Below are 21301 nucleotides of genomic sequence, written 5' to 3' on the forward strand. Positions count from 1 at the left end.
AGCAATGGCTACCTTGTAAAACTTAACTGCTAAGCTTACGACTCGAACCAAACTACTGTAGTTGTATCGTCATTCATTCGACCTAAATTGTGTCTCATATTAAAATGGACCAACTTTGTTTCGATTTGGAGGTGCGGCCTAAAACTTTTCTCTCCTCTTGAATTTCGAGTCTCAAATTTCAGGTGCGGCTTAGATTCGGGAAATTTTTTTTCCCTTTATTTCGAGCTCATTTTTTAGGTGCGGCTTAGATTCGAGTGCGGCTTAGATTCGAGTAAATACGGTAGATCTGTCCTGAGTAGATAATAGGCTCAGGCTACCACTTCATTTTGTAATAGGTTTTATTTTTGTCTTGAGCATTAATCTTGCTAAAATTATATTCTGAATGCTTAGCACTCTTTAAACTTACGTGTGGCTTTTAGACTGTAATTCATTTGTCTTTTTGACATCTGTTATGTCTAAGACAGACACATTCAGTCTCTCTTCATATCTGTAATATTTTCCTATTTACTTAACTTTCTTAACCTTCTGCTACTCAGTCAAGGGTTTATTATTATTATTATTTTGCACAACATTGGAATTTGCCTTTAAAATTAAATATTTCATATCCTTCTCCTGTACTTTTCTAAAATTGAAACTCCATTATTACATATATTGTACTTTGCAAATGGAAATATTAAACCAGCTGGTGGCATATTTTTCTTTAGTCTATCTTCTAAGTACCTTTCTAGCCAGGAAGACATACAAAAGGACATATGGATGTGGCTAGAGGTAAGTATGAAAGGAAAAAGAGGCTCAGAATGTTGAGACCACGGAAGAAAAGAAGGAAGGCCCACAAAGACAAATACACTGTCCATCCCCCATACCAGGACTCCTCTGAGGGGAGGGGTACTTCACTGGCAGAGGATGGACATGTGTCATTTCTACAGAATGGATGCCACCGGCATCACCCCAACAGATCCCTAAAATTGGTCTCAACACCTTGGTGTTGAATGTGACAGGAGGCAGTACTACATGCAGAACACCATGGTTTAACCAGAATATTAAAGAATGAGCTATTCAGAGGAAGACAACATTTCTAAAATATAAAGCCGGTCTAAGTGAATATAGTTACATGGGGTATTAGATCATTTGTAATAGGGTGAACACAGATATTTGAAAAATAAAAGGATTATTGGAAGCATATACAAAGTGTATGGGATGAGACCCTTATGGATCACAAAAGAAATTATGGTGGATGCTCTTAATTAAGCAGAAGAAAGATATTAATGAACACATTCGGATATGAAATGTAATCAAAATTCAGTGGAAAAATTATTTTACAGTGTAAGGACATAACAAAGGTGGAAATATAACGAATAATCAGAGCACAGAAAATGACAATCATATAGATTTCTCATTGGAGGAAATGTGAACTGTAATAAAAAAGCTTGAGAATAGAAAGACTCCATGGCCAGGTGGCATGTATAATGAATTGATTTAATATGGGAGGTAAGTATTATATCAACAACTTCATATTTTATTTAACAGTATCACGAAGGAAGGTAGAATATCAAGAGAATGGAAGAAAAGTATTAGAGTTCCAGCGTATGAAAAGGGAGATAAACAAGTATTAGGGAATTACCCTGCATGATACCACCTTAAAACTGTTAACATCAATAATTAGAGACAAAATACAGAATGATACAGAAATAGCAGAAAAAAGCAAGTATTCAGGTATGTGTGCTATGTTGGCTTGTCTGAATCCTTTGATAGGATTGCGAAAAAGGATTTTAAGTCAAACTTTAATTGACAAGAGTGTACCATTGGGTTTAATGGAAGTCATAAAAGATACATACACAAGTAATAAAATTAGAAGCAAAACACAGACAGGATCATACTAGATAAAGGAATTAGACAAGGAGATTTATGAAGTCCACTTGTAAGTGGTCCACATCATTGATGCCATAAGAAAGAAACCAAACAACAAAGTAGTAAATGTTACATGGCTTGCTGATGATGCTGTACTGACAGCAAATAATGAGGATAATTTACGAAGATTACTCCACCCATTTAATAAAACAGCTAAGTAATATAGCATGGAAATCTCATCTAAAAAGGTATAGTAATATCAGAAACATATATGTAAATTAAAAGTAGATGGTGTCAGTTGAATGAGTGATGATCTCTAATTATGTAGGTACTGTTATTACCAGCTATAACGACGTTAACCTTGGAAGTGAAAAATCAAGTGACAAACACAGTACAGGTAGCTTTATGCCTGCAAAATACTGTATGGAGAAACAAATTCATGACAATCGAGGGAAAATAAAAATATGTACAACAATGGTGCAACCTGTTATGACATATGCAGCAGAAAAAAAAGGATAAAAGAAACATTAAAGCCAGTGAAAATGAAGAAGGTAGTAAGACAGATCCAAGGTGTAACCATATGGAACAAAAGAACAAATGTACGGATTAGGGAACAATTTTGAATACAAGATATAAATAAATGGGTGAAGACAATTTTTAAAAAAATTGGATCGATCATGTGGAAATGATGGACCCCAAAAGACTAGCTAAAATTGGTAAACATGGACAACCGTGAGGGGAAATGACTACCAGGATGACCACCCAAGAGATGGGACAGCAGTTGGTCCAGACATCCCTGGAATGAGGCATACAAACAAGGACAATCCTAATCAGCATAAGAAGAAGAAGAAGAAGAAGAAGAACCTGCTGTTTTAAACTAGTGTGGTTTATGCATTCTCTTTTAGAAAGTGTTCCTTGACTTTTTATTGTAACACAAGCTTACTTTTTTTTTCTCTCTGTTAAGCACTGCAACCTGTTAGTGAAGCCACAGTTATGAAGCCTATATAGATAGATGGTAATAGTCAAAAAAGTTATAAGCAGAGTACACAGAATAGTAAGAGGGTAGGGTCATTGTACAGAAAACGAAGTATGAAAGAACACAGTGGTTGACTTGAGACCTTGTAGGTGTCAACTTCAAATTCACAGATAATATGAAACCCCTGAGGGACTTTGTGTGGGTTATTGATATTTTTATCATATCAGTGTTATACAGTCCTTTATCATTTTCAGACTTTACCATTTTCAGATGACAGATCTCTTGAAAATTTTTCTTTGGATGTGGAATGTCCAACACTCAATAAGGTCCTTCATACTTACGAAAAAAACTTACTAGTCTCCATTTTTAGATCAGAATTTGAATGATCAGCCATAGCAAACACCATATCACTTATTTTAATATTAGAAGTTGCAGATGTAAGATCATTGTGTCTCGTGGCTTAATTTGCATATTAGACATTTGTGAATATTATCCCTTTTCTTCAGCTATACCCTTGGACCATTTCAACAGTTTTGATAAAGGCTCTCCTATAAAATTCCTGTTAAATATCTCTTCTGGTGAAAGCCCAGCAGTTAAATGAGGCATTTCATTTAAAATCACTTGGAATTCAGGTATCAGTTATGCCCAGGTAGGTTGGCTTGTACAGTATGTCTGGCAAAGTTGGCAAATTTCCATCACAACTCTTTTAAGATGGGTTTGGTTGGGGATAGTATTTAGAAAGTTTAGTATGTCTTATTCCTTCTGAAGCTAGAAATTTCTTAAAATTTTTGCCAACAACATGCTCTCAGATGAACTGTTCGACCATGGTGCACATCCTTTTAACTCGGAGAAGGCATGAAATGGTGCTCACTTGTCTTCACGTTGGACACTGCCCACTCAGCACATGCTTCTCTCGTGTGGCAAGAAAATCTGCTGGAATGCAGTGTTCGTGGCATCACCTCATAGAGCATCATGTTTTAACACTGTGTGTGTTTTTGATGCTGATACAAGGAAGGCTTTTGGTCTAATGAGGGCTTACCCTCAGTTTTAGACAATGATGTGACAATAGCAAGAAAACTTGACATTTTGGTCACACAGGACTCCTGCCCAGTTCAATTGGACAGAGATTTTAAAGTGATTCTAGGTGACTGGTTCATCCTAGTAGATACACTATCAACCTGCCATATTTATGTCATAAATTGATATGTTAATGCAGTTCATTATATTATGAGGGTTGCACAGAAAGTAATGAGTGCACCAAGTTTCCATCACTTATGACGTAGCTGCAGGACAGTTTCAAAATGGCGCCTGTAGGTGATGTACAGTACAAGCAATGTGCCGTCATTGAATTTCTCTCTGCAGAGGGAGAAACTGTGGGGAATATTCACAAACACTTGTGCAAAATCTATGGAGCATCTGCTGTCGACAGAAATACAGTTAGTCACAGCGCACAGAGGGTGAGGTCATCAGGATGTGTTTCGGTGCAGCTCCACAGTTTGCAGCGGTTGGGGAGACCATCCATGCCTGTCACACCTGACATGTTGCAGTGAGCTGATGTTGCCATTCATGAGGACAGACACATTACAACTCGGCAGTTGGTGCTGCATCTGTCAATTAGCAAAGTAAGTGTGGATGCAATTATCCGCACTCTTGGATATTCAAAAGTGTGTGCAAGATGGGTCTGGCAGTGTCTAATGGTGGATCACATAACACATAAAAAACATTTGTCTGGATTTGTTGCAACGTTTTGAAGCTGAGGGGGACGCCTTCTCGTCCTGGACTCCGATAGGTGATGAAACATGGGTTCACCATTTTGATTCCAAAACTAAACGACAGTCGATGGACTGTCCCCATTTCCACTCCCCAAAGAAGAAAAAATTCAAAGCAACTGCTTATCGTCACGATCAACATGTCCTGGAACTGTGAATGTGTGATCCTCATTGATGTGATGCCAAGAAGTGGTACCATTAATTCAGAATCATGTGTCAACATATTAACAAAACTTGAGACATGGTTACAGCGACTTCAGCACCACAGCAACCCAGGAGATGTTTTGCTGCAACACTATGCTCAGTTTCACACTCGTCTGAGAACAACTGAACACATCGCAAAACAGGGTCGGACAGTGTTAGGCCGTCCACCCTACAGCCTGGACATAGTTCCCTTGGACTTCCAGTTGTTTGGGCCATTAAAGGATGCCATTTTTGGAAGACATTTTGAGGACGATGAGGAGGTGATTCACACAGTGAAGCACTGGCTCCTCTACCAGGACAATGATTGGTATGGCACCGACGGGGTATACATGCCCTTGTTTTGCACTGGAGCAAGGCCATAGAATGGGATGGAGGTTATGCAGAAAGGTAGTGTGTGTAGATAAAACACCATTCATTCATGCGTGTAATTCTCTTAATGTTCAATAAAGAATTGATGAAGGAAAAAAAAATGGTGCATTACTTTCTGGACAACCTTTGTATTAATGCTGTTGAACAGAATGTACAGTGTCTTGAAAGGAGGATATCAGATGAACATTAAAAAAAGCAAAATGTGGGTAATGAAAGTTAAGGTGAATTAAATCAGGTGATACTGAGGTAATTACATTAGGAAATAAGACTCCGAAAGGTGTAAATGAGTTTGCTGTTTGATCAGCAAAACAGCTGATGATGGCCAAAGTAGAGAGAATAGAAAATGTAGGCTGGCAATGGCAAGAAAAGGTTTCTGAAGAAGAGATATTTGTTAACATTGAATATTGATTTAATTGTTAGGAAGTTTTTTCTTGAAGGATTTGTCAGGAGTGTAGCCTTGCATGGAAGTGAAGTGTTGACAATAAGGAGTTGAGGCAAGAAGAGAATAGAAGCTTTTGAAATGTGGTGCTACAGAAGAATACTGAAGATCAGATGGGTAGATGGCATAATTAATAGGAGTTACTGGTTAGAATTCGGAGAAAAGAAATTTGTGGCATGACTTAAGTAAACGAAGGGATTGATTGATTGATAGGAGATGAAGAGGCTTGCAGAGAACAGAGTAGCATGGAGAGTTATCATGTATGTTGGCAGTATGAATAGATACAATGGTGAATGTTTGAGAAACCTGTTTATGACTGGGACTGTAGTTAGTCGGCTTTTACTTTTCATTTTAACAACAGTGGCTACTTATACGGCAGTACTGTGACCTCAATAAATGGCGCCGATGACCTCACTGTTTACAGTTTTAAATGAATCCATCCATCTATTGTCAGTAAGTAACCTAGGTTTTCCAGTATCCATAAAATAACTTTTTAAACAATTTATTACTGTGACAGTATTTATTAATTTAGTGGAATAGAATTTGGATTATTTACAATAATCTATAGCTACAAAAAAGGAAGCAACTCTCATACTATCTTTTGGTAAAGGCCCAAATAGAACTTTTGCTGTTAAATCATTTAATCTCTTAAGTATTATTGGACATCTTCATACTCAATAGCATTTGAAATTCGGACACAATTACATGTCTAATACACAAATGTATTCCTAAATGCACCTAACCTAAAGTATAACACACAAGTCATTAATTGCTGTAGTAGGAATACACTTTCTACAGCCCTTTGAATTTTAGTTTATCTTCCAAATAAATTCTTTTTCCTGTAGTAAACATTTTGTTTCCTCCTCTTGAGATAATGTTCCTTGTTCCCAAGATGTAATTATGGGACCACAATATTTATCTGATCTCAACCTATCTTTCATTTTTGAGCCAATGATCTTATCTCATTATTTCAATAATTTACTGACATAAAATTAACTCTAAATATGACTCCAGATCCTGCAGTTCTGTATTTATTAGTCATACCAAGTGGTAACTGACACAGTGCATCAGGGACCACCTTTTGTCAGCCTTTAATGTGATTAATCTCCAATTTATATTCTTGTTTTTCATCCTGAACGACAAAGCCTGATGGGGTGTGTGTGTGTGTGTGTGTGTGTATTATTAACATAGAATCCCCTGTTAGTGTTGGAAAAAGCTCCTTCTCTGTTGCTGAATAATACAACTCATGTTTATTGAGACTGCAACAAGCAAATTCCATAGTTTGATGTTCACTTCTTTCTGGGTCCCATTCTCTGTGGAACTATTTATACCCAAGACAGTATTGCAACATGTTTGTGATCAACTTAAAACTCTTTGTTCATTTTAGGGTGACACAAAATTTTAGCATCCAGTAGGACTTGCTCAACATTATTGACAATTCCATCATCCGACACCCATTTAGCTTCTCATTTTCATATTCTACTAATATGCTAAGAACCCAGCTAAACGTAAAAATGCACTTTACTATTTGACACTTAGTTTTGGAACAATCTTTGAAGGCTCTTATTCTTTCATGATCAGGTTTTATTACTGTAATTTGTATAATACAAAGGGTGATAGGAAAGTTTTGCAATACAGCTTTATTTATTTGTTTATTCGAAGTAATTTCTGCCACATTGAATACACCTCTACATCCTCTGAAACCAATTCCTAAAGTAGTTCTCCCAGGTTTCTGTAGGCAGTAAGGCACACTCACTGTCCCAAGCCCTCAGAAGGTCCTCATCACTTAAAAACTGCCCATCTTTGAGTTTCAGTTTCACATGCGGGAACAGTGCAAAGTCCGAACAGCAAGTTCTGGACTGTAAGGAGGGTGCTCAAGAAGTTTCAGCCCTATATTCTGCAAATGTTCAGTGCACGCTTTGGCACGGTGAGCTGGAGCTTCTCATGATGGAGGAACCAAGTGTCCATTCTTGACTTTGATCACAGGTTCTTCAAAGATTGATTGACTTTGGGCAGGCACTGCTCAGTGTATCACATGCTCCACAATTCTACTCAATTTTAAAGGAACAGTTATAATTTTCTTCTGATCGAGATTTTCTGACAGCTACGAGTGTGTTGGTCATTTTCAAATACCCAATCTTTAAGTCGAGCCTTAGTTGGCATATCATAGTAGTACAGCCAAGTCTTGTCACCTGTCATGATTGTAACTTGAAAGCTTCTTTAACATCTCCTGGCACTAAGTCGCATGTTGCATCATCTTCTGTTCTGTCAGTCTATGCGGCACCCAGACACAACTAAGTTTCTTTACTTGCAAGTGATCATGCAGAATTGAACGAATTGCTGGTGCATTTAGCCCCAAGGTATCCTCTATCTGCTTAAAGATTACTCACCTGTCTTCGTCTAGCATTTTCCTTTTAGCACCAATGTTTTCCTCCATAACTGATGATTGTGATCTTCCCATCCTCCCGGCATAACCCAGAGTGAAATTTCATGTTTGGAATTCTCTGTACTTGAATATGGTTGTACAATGTGGACACAGAGTGCAAGAGTCACTTTTTCAAAGCACTAGTCTATGATTAAACTGTGCGTGAAGTTGTACCGCAAAACTGCCCGAATCTCACTCACGACCATGATGCCATAGCAAGCACTTCGAACTAACCCTGCTAGTTAACAACTGCACCCATAGACTTGGCACAGCAGCTGCAATGTTAGTATGGAGTATTCTCAGAACACAGCAACAATCAGCCACTTATGGCTTATTGTTGTGTCGTATTGCAAAACTTTTGTAGTACCCTTTGTATGGCCTAAAAATGTTAATTCTTGTCTCACAAAATGCGATTTAGAAAGTTTTATTGTTATTCCTTTTTCTTCTAATCAGCTTAAAGTTCACATTAGTAGTTTACAATGATCTTCACAAGAATTAAAATTAGAAGTAAATTGTCTATGCACATTATTAGATCAGGTAATAATTCACTGTTCAAAGACCTGTCTAAAACCTAAATAAACCTGGTACTGGAATGTTTAATCCAAAAGTTAATATCTGAAATTGGTAAGATTTACCTGTGAACAGGAAGGCAGTATTTGATCTGGATTATTTAGCTGAGATAAACAACCTAGCTTTCTCACATTTAGATAAATAACTCTTCTGTAGCTGCAAGTCCATGTATTTCAGTCTCTGAGTGTTCTGGCATTCAAAACCAAGTGAAAGCCTCCCACAGTGTCTAAATAGTCTATCACTAATAGTTAAAGGAACCTAAAACTACATTCTGTAACATCATTGTCAGTCATCTTTTGAATTTATTTTCGAACTGCAGCCCAAAGGCTCGTTGGATGGGGATAAGGTATTAAGAAAAAAGGTTTATTGTCCTTTACCTTAAACTTACGTAAGTACTCTTTAATTATACCTGGTTTGTCTGAAACTACAGTCTTACACTTTAATAAGATATTGCTTAGTAGAGCCTTTTGTTCTTAAGTCAAAATATTTTATTCTAGAGGTTTTGATACCATATTTTTCAGTAATCCTTGTTCAGCCTGTTCTTGATGATCTGCATCATCATTACCACCAGATGCTACCAGATGAAGACACTTCACTACTTATTACAGATGTTTTAGAACCTGTGACTGTTAATTGAATGTAAATACATAAAATTGCAGCTAGTCACTTTTTTACATAGTTCCATGAACCAGTTTTCGAACCTTTTCAGGGTTTATCCTCAGATGGTTTCCTGGATGTTACATCATTATTTTAGCACAGTGCTGCGTGCTGGCTCTGTGACAAGAAGAGGGAACATGCTTTAATGTTGACTATTGTTTATCTGTCGATATGAATGCAAAATTTAGTCTTGTACTTTTCGATGGCCAGTTGATGCATCACTTAACACACTTTTACACAATCTGTACTCATTTACACTATGACAGTGAAACTTTGCCAGCATCCAGCATATGCTATACAACTGTTGCTTGTTACAAAGATCTTGCCAAAAAGATATAGCATAGGCCTACTTTGCTCAGAGATGTAGTTTATTCTTGTTTACATGTTTTTAAAGTCGTTATAAGGGCAAATATTTTAATCAGTCTGTCGATAACATGAGAACACAAAATAAAATAAATAAATAAATGAATTACTACAAGAACAAACTTCAAGTCATCTGATGTCTTATTTCCATTCGTATATTAATGTACGAATTTATGAGCAAATATTATAATCAAGATTGGATTAACATGAATGCTCAGGAATAAAATAGTACAGAATTACAGTATTTGCAGTGAGACTCAGCTTTTTGTATGACCATGACCTTTGTATTTAAATTTAAAACAATAACAAACCTTCAAATGAACTGCTGACTTATTTCCATTATTACATTAAACAGATCTGGAATATTAGTAAGAGTAGATTTTGTTTATTTTAGCTAAATGTAATATGTATAAAAGTTATAGTGGTTGTAATGAACTGAAGCTGTATTTATGAGCATAGACTTTATTTTTAAAACCAAGAAAAATTTGTGCTCTCATGTTATCGCCAGCACGCAGCATTAAATAATGATGTAACATCCAGGAAACCATTTGAAGATGAACCTGAAAAGGTTCGAAACTGCTTCATGGAATAATAAATGACTACTCAACAAAGTGACTGGTTGCAGTTTTATGCATTTACATGCTTCACTCATTGTCATTCTTCCTTAACCTCCAGTAAATTATTTTGGAAAGGTATATTAGTTGTCCATTTACTTTTCATACAGCCCCTTTTCTGTTAGAATCCAACAAAACTTTGTTATCCATCAACCATTTAAATTAGGAATTACAAGCGTTCTTTAGTAGGAAGTATATGTATTAATTGTGAAAGACATTCATCTAAATTGATCTAAATTTGTAAATACTTTGACATGTCCTATATCCATGTCAAAAGAGATCTATGGATGAATAAAGCTACTGCTGCTGCTACTACTACTACTACTACTACTACTGCTACACTAACTGAATCTTCCAATTCATGTTTTTTGGTTCCCTTTATTTCCTTTAATTCCACTGACATACATCCCTGTTAGTGGTAGTACAGTACATGAAAACATTTTTTTGATATGCTACCTGTATGTAAATGAACATCCCCCTTTATTCTAACAATTTTGCCAGCTGTAATAGGTCATACATCTTCCTTTTCATGTTCCCTTCTTTGTTCCTCAAGTATAGATGTATTTGTAGAAGCTCAGAAGTGATTGTAGTTTGAACTCGCCCAGATTTATGTCGCCTGTTAAAAGAAAAAATGTCACATGGAAGCAGGTACATGAATGCAGCAAGGACTTCGAAACCGTAAAAAATAGATTATGAAAAAGCAAATCCTTGTATTATCCAAAGATGTGTCTGCCACTTTGCCTAGCCTCAGACAGCTCATAATATGAAAGTTGTAAATGGAGTAAATTCTGGACATGTGTATGCCTCTACTTGTTCTGTACGAGAACCTAAAGCTCTATTTGCACATTCTAAAGCTTGTCCCTGCTCCAGAAATTGTGTTGTCTTCTTATGATAGATCTGGAAAAAGTCTGGCTGTTGATCTATGTGCATATTCATTGTGTATTTGTTGGATTAAATGGTTGATTTCTAATACGAAATTTGTTATTGACTCTGTTATTTTGTTTCTTAATTTACAGTAATTATTTTCACTTTTGCGTTAAAATTGTGGACGATACTGATTTCCATTCTTATTGTGTGATAGATAGATTTTCCCTTGAGCATAGTCCCCTTGATCCCTTCTACAAAAGTTCATTAGCATTTGTATAGTTGTGATACCATATCTCATTTTGCGACTGTTGAGGTAAACTATGAACTAACCTTCACCAAATGAGTTTTTCTCTGTGTGGCAGTCTTAGTACATTGACCTTGTCAAATTCCATTTTATACACTTCTTATAACTGCACCAACTGCCACTGTGGATCCAACAACTCAAGTTCTGATATTTCTTGTGTGCTTGATGACCAATATTTCATTTTAAATTTTCCCTCAAAGTCATTTCATTAAGTGAATCTTCCGATAGAGCTGTTCCCTCCTACACAGCTTCCCATTCTAGGTAGCTAACAACAAAATCTACCTCTTTTGTGTCAACCCAACTTTCTGGTAGTGATGTTGCAAGTGCTCTTAAAAATATCCAGGGTCAGCGTCCCCTTCTATTTTAAGTTTAGAAAAGTGTACGGGGACTGCAGACATGTACCTGCAAACAAACAAAAATTTATTAAGTAACTCTGTACTTACTTAAGTGGTGATTAAAATGTTATGACTACCCCTTGAAAGTTTCAATATTTCTTGTCTAAATCTTTCTGCTGAAACAAAACATCTTGTTAAATTTTGTGATGATGTAACTACGTAAATCCCTTATAGCCACAATTTACTATATTAATTTTAATGTTGGATCCCCTTTCTGAAGTCTGTGTTTCTTTGTAGCTAAATTTAATTTTGTTTTCATCTTCGGAACCTTTTATTTACAATGTCTTGAACACTCCGTAATATTCATTTTCTTCCCTGTATTCACCCTCATCTAGCACCAGATAGGACAGATCATCCACCTTGTTCTCAATCCCTTTTACGTGTTGTTTATTGTAAATGAATTTCTGAAGGGACATGGTGTTCCTCATTAATCAGGATCTTGAAATCACTTACAGCTTTATAGTCAGTTAATACATAATCATCCCTACCTTCCCAACTTTTGGAATCTAAATACCATACGCAATACCTCCTTCTCAGATGTATGATATATCAGGTTGTGCCGTAATAGCATTTTGTTGGCAAAATCTGTAGTTCCATGTTCACTCACTCCATTTACAACTTCCATTTTATGAGCTGGCTGCAGCTAGGCAAAGTGTCAGGGATGTATTTGGATGATACAATAATTAGCTTTTACAAAAACTATGTTTTATGACTTCAAAGTCCAAATTTGGGTGAGTTCAAACTACAGTCACTTACTGAGCTACAGATACATGTATACTCTACAAACTACTGTATAGTGAATGATAAAGAGTTGTTGCCATTGTACCCATTATCAGGGCTGCTTCTCATTTCTTTCATATATATAGCATGGGAAGAATAATTGCTTAAATGCCTTTGTGCGAGCTGTTACAGAATAATCTTATCGTTGCGATTCCTATGGGACCAAAATGTAGAGGGTTGTAATATATTCTCTTTTTTAACTTAAAGCTGCTTCTTGAAACTTTGTAAGTAGGCTTACAAAGAATAGTTAGCACCTATCTTCAAGTGTCTTGTTAGTTCAACTTTTCCAGCATCTCCATGACACTCTCTTGTGACTGTTAGTGCTGCCCTTCTTTGTATACATTGATAATGAGAAACACAACCTCTGAATTTCTCACGTGACCTGAAATTAATGGATAGAGGCAGTCAGGTAGGTGCAGTAATATTTAACTTCTGAAAATCATTTGACTCAGTACCACACCAACACTTATCTATGAAAGTATGATTGTCAAGGGCACCAAACAAAATTTGTGCTTGGGTTAAGACGTTCTTGGCAGGTAGGACAAAGCATGTTATCCTGGAAGGAGAGTTACTGACAAAAGTAGAAGTAATGCCTCAAGAATGTGTGGTGAGAGCCTTACTATTCATGCTGTTTGTTAGTGACACACCAGGCAGCATTAATAGTAACTTCTGATACAGTTATCAGTAATGAAGTACTGTCTGAAAAAAAAAAGCTGTACAAATATCTGGTCAGATCTTGATCAGATTTCAAAGTATTTTAAATATTGGCAGTAAACTTTAAGTGTTCAAAAATATATAAATGCGCACTTCACAAAACTAAAACATTTAGTATCATATAACAAGTAATATCAATGAGTCACAATGGAAGTCAATTAACCTGTGTGTAACAGTATGTAGGGATATGAAATAGAATGACATTGTCAAGTAGAACTAACAGGGAAGGGTGGCACAGATAGTCAAATAGAATGACATTGTCAAGTAGAACTAACAGGGAAGGGTGGCACAGATAGTCACATGTTTATGTAAGTCTGCAGGCTTCCATGGCCATTGTTATTTTCTTCTAGGTTGCAAGACAGCACCATGTTTCTTCTGCTTAGTTGACATTTAGACCCGTCTGCTGGGACCCTCTTTGGTTTCTTGTGGTTTTCAGGTAACTGTGTATCTGGTTTTACTCACAAGGGAGTATTTACAAAATTTAATTGGCAGACCCTTGAAGATGGGTGACAGTTATCCCACAAAAGCCTATTTAACAAGATATTCTTAAGTGCCCTAGGTACTTCTCCTCTGAGGTCAGTGAAGATGTGACTAGATAAATTGCAGCACGCCTAGAAGTATTTAAGTAGTCATTCTTCCCACACTCCATATACGATTGACATGTAAAGAAACTCTTAACATGTTGCCCCCATGCTAAGTATCCTCTGTTGTGCACTTCACAGTAGTTTGCAGAGTATGTAATTAGATGTAGATACTATGTTCTGAGTGCACCAAAAATTTTTTTCTGATCACTCATATACAGAGCTTACATTTGCCAGCATTCTGTCTCTTGATACCTTTCTCATTTTAGCAATAATGAAGGATCTATAGAAATAGTATTAAGTGGGTTAACCCTGGATAAAAGACATTAATTTGGTAAATTATGGTAGGAGTAAATGTATCAACTCACTGTTTAGTTGGGAAAGTTCACAATCTGTATCGTTATTAGTTACCTTTGATCTTTGTCTGAAAGCTTAGCAACATTTTCAGTCTTGATTATGTGCCTGTCAACAACTCAACATGTAACTGTACTGTGAATTATTACCCTTTCTCCTTCCCTATGTATTTCATAAGTAACTTTCCATCACCATATTTAGACATTAATTTAGTGTGTTTCTGTCGTTTCAGTAATAGGCTCAGCTAAACTGAAACAGCATTTAGATAACCTGAAACAGCAGATGCTGCCAGTCCAAGGACAACGCCGCAATCAGTTGAGTATTATGGATACGGAGTCATTAGAACTGCACATAAAGTTCATGCAAGAAATTGTCATGACCATGAGATATGCATCAGGAGGTCTAGACAGCCACTCCATCACAAAGGTTGAACAACAAGTGCTGTTTCTCATGAATATCATGGAATCCAGGGGCAGATATTTAAGCAATCAAGAGGTTAATGATATTAATTGTGAACTTAACAGGTTCAGTTTGTTCCTACACCTCTGTCGTTTAGAAAGCACAAAAATGTACAAAATGCACTGCAATAATGCTCATGTACAGTATCAGTACGATATAGCTCGAAAAACCGTGTGTTCTGTTAAAAAATTTACAACAGATCAAAGCACCATCTTCAGACAATCATTGGGAAATCTTAACAGGATTCTGAACAATGTTATTGTATTACCTACACAAGAAAGGCAACAGATTGTAAAAGCTTTGAATCTGAAGCAAGGTCACTGGTATAAATGTCCTAATGGCCACATCTATGTGATTACAGAGTGTGGACGAGCAATGCAGGTATCTAGGTGTAATGAATGTGGAGAAAAAATTGGTGGGAGACGACATACCCTGCTTTCATCTAACCAGGTTGCAACAGAGATGAATTGAAATTTTATGCTTTTTTGTTACAGAGTTTTATAGGATACTTAAAAATCCAAAGTTATCCAGCAAAGTGACTGTTCACACTGATACATGTTTAAAATTGTCACAAAACTGGAATTTCATCATTTATTGTATTTTATGAAGTTAGTGATTGCACACTGTTATCAACTGGAGGGTATATGTTTGTGATTAGTTATCATGTGGTTTTTTTCTGATGTGGGTCCCACTGCTCAGTGAATTGCAGGAACCATTGATTTTTTTTCCAGTAATTTATTTTGAATTTGGTCTGTTGATGAGATACTATAGAAAAAAGTATTTGCAATGTAACAAAGTGAAAACAATGTGTGATTTTCATGAATTGGTGTGTATGAATCATAATATATACATAGTTATTATGAATGTCATGACTATAATAGTTTATGATATATGTTTATAATATATGACAACAGTGATGATGTTAAGCAACTGTGCATACATGTAAAATCTTTGAGGCTCTCCTCCGTTTATAGGGTGTCATAATCAAATGAGAAAATTGAAATTTACAAAAATGCTTGAAATAAACTTAAGAAAATATATTTGACAGTGGAGTCACATTTCCTATAGTATGCAAGTAACTTGGATGTTGCAGTGGAACTCACTTTGTATTGAAGGAGGCATCAGAAAGTAATAGTCCATTACAATGTACCCATTCTGCTAGTTTCTTTGACAAATTCTGGAGGTACATAGCATACAATGTTTTATCCTCAGTGCTGGCTGGGGTGGCCAAGCAGTTCTAGATGCTACAGTCTGGAACTGCGCGACCGCTACGGTCACAGGTTCAAGTCCTGCCTCGGGCATGGGTGTGTGTGATGTCCTTAGGTTAGTTAGGTTTAAGTAGTTCTAAGTTCTAGGGGACTGATGACCTCAGAAGTTAAGTCCCATAGTGCTCAGAGCCATTTGAACCATTTTTTATCGTCAGTGGTATGTACAGGATGTTTGTGAAGCTGATAGGGATTTTCTGTTTCATTGAAACAGTAATTTTGTTTGCTGACACTCGTGTTATGATGCCAATATGCTATGCTGCCATCCATATTGTTTTAAGGCAACTAGCTGACCCTTATTTCTGCCATATTTTCAATTTCGAGGTATGTAACTGTGACTTGTGCAGTTTTCTTTGTGTGCGGCTTCATACCCCAAGCCATATTGGCAAATGGAACAGCAAGAATGTCTGTGATTGAAATTTACACTATGTTAGGTGTATGTGCCATTTGTGACAACTGTAGCTTCAATTTTGCACAGTTGAACCTGTTTTTCTCAGAATTTAGCAGTCAGACTATCACTGTTGTTACAAATCATTTTCACAGGTAATATACACCCAATATCACTGAATTATAATAAAATAATAGTCATGTCTCTGGTGTCAGGTCACGTCTAAGCAACTGCTGCACTCCAGACACGTCAAAAATACATTCAATAATTTGTTCCTGTTTGTCAGTTTTGTCTCTGTCTTACTGAAATACAAGTAAAGCAATGTATAACACCTATATTTTTGGTGTAAAATATATGTAAATGTGGTGAAATAAAGTTTGTGAATACTTGTCATTCATTCACTAATTCCTATTGGCATAAAACTCATGCAGATACTGTAATTGTGGATCCATGTGAATATCACAGCAAATGTATAAAGAATGTAATTTTCCACTTATGGTTTTCCCGTTAAACAGTAAATCAAGCATGTGAACCATACTAAAAAAGTTTGAATGTTGATAGCACATTAACAGGCTGATCAAACAGCTCATTGTGACTTGACTTCACACTGAGTGGTTGGTTTGAGATTTAGGTGTATAATGACTAGGTTCTTAGGGCCCAAAAAAGATTTACTTGAAATGAACGTGGTTAAAATATATTGAAATAAAATGGAAAAGTCGATATGCAACAATCATGTGCATGCTGATCATCATGTGACTGTTAAAACCATGTGCCATTTAAAGGTGATTTGACTACAGCTTGCTGTAATGACACCTACCATTCATTCCTTCACAAGATGGAGCTTCTCAGCAACAATGCTAAGGCTTACAAGTAGATAACACTGCAAACCTAATTAGTTCTCTTCTTGGCTACTTAGCTGATGGAGCTAATAAATTAATTGGTCTTGATTCCCTTGGGTGGTACACATTATTAGACTTATATCTTTAAACTTTTTGCAAAAAGTCCTTCACAAATAGAGAAAAACACACACACACACACACACACACACACACACACACACACACACACACACACGACCATTGTCTACTGCCGCTTTGACCAGACACAGTATTCATGGATGTGGGCACGTGTGTGTTTATGAAGAAGACTTTTTTTGACAAAAGCTTAAATGTGTAGCAACCTTTTCAGTGTGCCTGTCTGTGAGTCAATGCCTCATCTATGTGGTTAAGAACAACATTTCCTTTCCTATCACACACACCCATACAAAACCTTCTGCAAAAATCCAATATGCCAACACTATATACAGGTAATAAAAAAAACACACACACACAAAATTGGCATCATCATGTCAATAACTTGTGCAGGTAAGCTGAACTCTCCAATACCAATGAACAAGTAAATCTGCAAAAAATCTGGTATTGAAAACATCACCTAACCTTTCAGGATATAGTCTTGAAATTGTCATGGTGATTCAAGCTAACATAGAACTTATTGGAATGCACCTTGTCCACTTTCTTTTTTTCTCCCCAGTAGATTTAAAAACGGCTTGGAACTCTTTGATAAGCAGGGTAGAGAGTCCTTTAATTAGTATTAGAATCATTGTCTCCCATCAGATACAAATTTCCTTATGTGAAGGAGAAATGATTGGAAAAGTATATGACTGTGGATCCAGTTGGAATGTTTGAACAATTTGCACTATGAAGAACTTCTTTCTAATTGATAGTGGTGATTCTGCAGATTTGGTACAACCTGAGCACGAAAATTACTCTGCAAATTTTGATGACTAACCTGAAGTCCTGTATCGCACTAGCATTTCATATTCCATATCCCACTATGAAAGGTAAACATCAGGGATCTAGAAGGAATCAGGTTAGGCATTAACAAATTAAAGCACCTGTTAGAATCTGCATTAATAATTAAGATAGTTTAATAGTTACATAGTGTTGATTATAGTGGAAATTGGAAGTTGCTGCTTCCTCAGTAAAATTAATTACCTGCTGTTTATCTCTTTTTTTTTTTTTTTTTCCTACCTAAAAATCTACTTGACCACAGTGATACCGATCATATAACAATAGTTATGAATTGCTATTGAAATAGCAAAACATGAATTTTACATAAGAGATGAAAAAATTTAGAAATAAAATGGATGAAATCTTTTATAGAGACACAAAATAAGGGTACTGTGCAACTTAATACTTTTAGGTTGTTTCTGGTAGTGAAAATGGTGACAACAGACAGTTGTATAAAGATTAATTCTTTGTTTATTAACTAGGTGATGAGAAATGACACACATTTTGCATGGTTCAGTGGCCTAAAGCAAGACTTCCAATTGCGTGTCATTTCAGCAACTTGCAAGTCACTAGTTATCGAACCAGGGAAAGGGAATATACAGTTTAATGTGGAATAGGAACCATGTGTCATTTCTTGTGAATCTTCACATCATCAAGTACTGAAAACTAGGTTCAAGGCAGACAAAAAATCTGTGGTCCAACTGAATTTGATACTGTGACCTTTCGGTTTCCAAGAATGCACTTTACTGCCATACCAGCTCACCCAACTGGAAACTACTTGCTCCATATACTTCTTGCACTCCTAATATGGTTACTTCATAGTCTTCCTCTCGCCCACCCCCCCCCCCCCCCTCCCTCAAAAAAAAAAAAAAAAAAAAAAAAAAAATCACAAGTTCCTTCAGCAGTAATAAAAGATGACACTGCTGAGTTAACAGCTTCCCAGAAGAGGTTCATTTACAAAAGTTGCTGTCAGAATAGCTGTGGCACTTCTTAAGGAGAACACATGTAAGTTGTTGTTCTTGCTTTTCATTCTTTCTTTTTACAGCTTGGGTAAGCAACCTTCTCCAAGATTTTTTTCTGCCACTCTTTGTTTAAACAGCGTTTGTAGCAAATAATACTATAACGTACTATATGTCGTTCACTGTAGTGTAACTGGCTGTTGTGTGCAGGTCTCAGATCTGATTCTGCTTCATAAATGTGTATTCCGTGTACAGTTGTATTTTGTTGATGACCCTTCATAGCTGATTATTGATTCTGGATTCTGTATTACCCTACCGTCCATACATTACTGCATTGTTTTTGGCTTTGTTATACTGTAGTAGATTAATTATTTTTACAGCTCTTCCTGTTCCCATTTAATCACAAGCTACAAATATTTCACTATGTAGTTAAAAATAAAAGACCTAGTTAATTACCTGAATTTTCCATTGCTCATAATTGAGATATCTGGCAACAATATGGAATATGAATCAATTCTACAATTGAGGCATTGACATGGGGGAGGTAGTAAGTGCCAAAAATTCTCCCCCTTCCGTGGATAAAATAACAGCCAAGGCGATCAGCACAGAGAAAGCTGTTTGTCCAATGACAATTAGAACAGCTTGAAATATTCCTGGTAGATGGCTTCTCTACAGAGCTCACAGTTCAGAGAAGGTAGTAAGTCCACTTTGCACCAACCAAGTTCCCACATTTGTTGCTTGGAAGTGATAGTGAACTACACCTACACAAAGCGGAAAAGGCTACAAAAGTCTAAACTGTTGACAACATCGAATCATGTATGCCCTCCAGCACACCACCCACATGTACCAACATGCAACAAGCTATTTTCATCCCTTCATTAATACATTCCAACATATTTTATTGTCAGCAACTTTAAAATTATAGTTATGCTTTCACCATGGTGATGTAGGACAAAATGTCATGTGCTTGTGGCTTGAGGGCATTGGTGGATGTGGTGGAAATGGTGTCATTTCTTCTGTCTGAAAGTTCGTTCCTCCTGTATCACTGCAAATCAGAATTTTCAGATATGGTATGGTAAAGTTGCAGGCAAGAATAATAATCAAGTAATGTTAATGTTTATGCTTTTATGCCATTGCAAAGAACTATTCCAATTCTGTGGAATTAAAATTCCTGATTTCTGGACATTCATAGATGCCCTGTGACAGGGAATTTGGCATAATTGAAAAGAGAAAAACACAAGTGTAACACTATGGTTCCAGAAGAAGTAGATGAAATGATTCAAAGTGCCAAAGCTTTTAAGCCCTATGAAATATTTAAAATTAAACCAGAAGACTTTATTGACGTTGCTGTTGAAGCTGATAAATGTTTAGTACGAATCTCTCTTCAAATAAGAACTCTCAACTGGATACGAACTTCAAGAGATTATTTTCCAGTTATTTAAAACAAGGCAGTCGTGCAGCCAGCTTGAAATGTGGAAGGAATGTAACATATTCAAAAGGCATCAAGTCATTATCAGCGCCATCACCAGTCTTCAGAGTTTGAAGTCCCAGGGAGAAGAGTTGTTCTCAATGTGGCAAAAAAGAAAGACACTGTCAATGATGCACTTTCTGGACAAAAAGTATCGTGCATCTTGCAGGGAAATTTGTGCGTAGCAAAAGACTTTTGCAAAGGAGCGCTGATGGTGTGAACTTTCTATTCCGATAATGTAGGAACTATGAATTTATCAACCACACTGTGACTAATCGTTAAAATTGATTTTACAGTATGTTGCGTGAGTGGATTTCTTCAATTTGGAAGTATCAGAGTAATCACAAATAGCTTTTTTCCTTCTGCAGAAAAAATTTAATTTTTGTTACGTACTACCTGCCCCTATTTCAACACCTCAATTGTAGTACACTTTCTCAGTGAAAAATATATTGTCATAGCTGTGTTGGGGAAAGAATCAGCTCCATGCACGAACAGAAAGCTTTGAAGAACAAACTGTAGATACTGAAAGGTGTCCAAAGCTGAAGATTAGTTAAGCTGAAATTTGTACGAAGTATGTGACATTGTTCAGAAAGGATTGAGAAAATAATGTTGGTGATGGGGTGATTTTGCTGTTACAAGTAGCATATTGGGGTGGGGGACAGGGGTACCTGCCCCGGGCGGCCATTTCAGGGGGCGCCAAATTCATATTCTTGAAGAAGTAAAAAACTGTTTCACAAAGCGCC

The 21301-nt window shown here is 36.5% G+C and overlaps 1 protein-coding gene across 1 annotated transcript in view; it reads left to right on the forward strand.

Annotated features, from left to right (window-relative positions):
- Positions 1 to 16734, forward strand: part of LOC124799304 (NFX1-type zinc finger-containing protein 1-like) — a 110861-nt gene extending 94127 nt beyond the window's left edge. The window contains exon 5 of the mRNA XM_047262891.1: positions 14462 to 16734. Coding sequence (XP_047118847.1) covers positions 14462 to 15159 — 698 coding nt within the window. The 3' untranslated portion in view covers positions 15160 to 16734. The remainder of the gene's footprint in view (positions 1 to 14461) is intronic.
- The last annotated feature ends 4567 nt before the right edge of the window (positions 16735 to 21301 follow it).

The sequence above is a fragment of the Schistocerca piceifrons genome, chromosome 5 (genome assembly GCF_021461385.2).
Source record: "Schistocerca piceifrons isolate TAMUIC-IGC-003096 chromosome 5, iqSchPice1.1, whole genome shotgun sequence".
Taxonomy (NCBI): Eukaryota; Metazoa; Arthropoda; class Insecta; order Orthoptera; family Acrididae; genus Schistocerca; species Schistocerca piceifrons.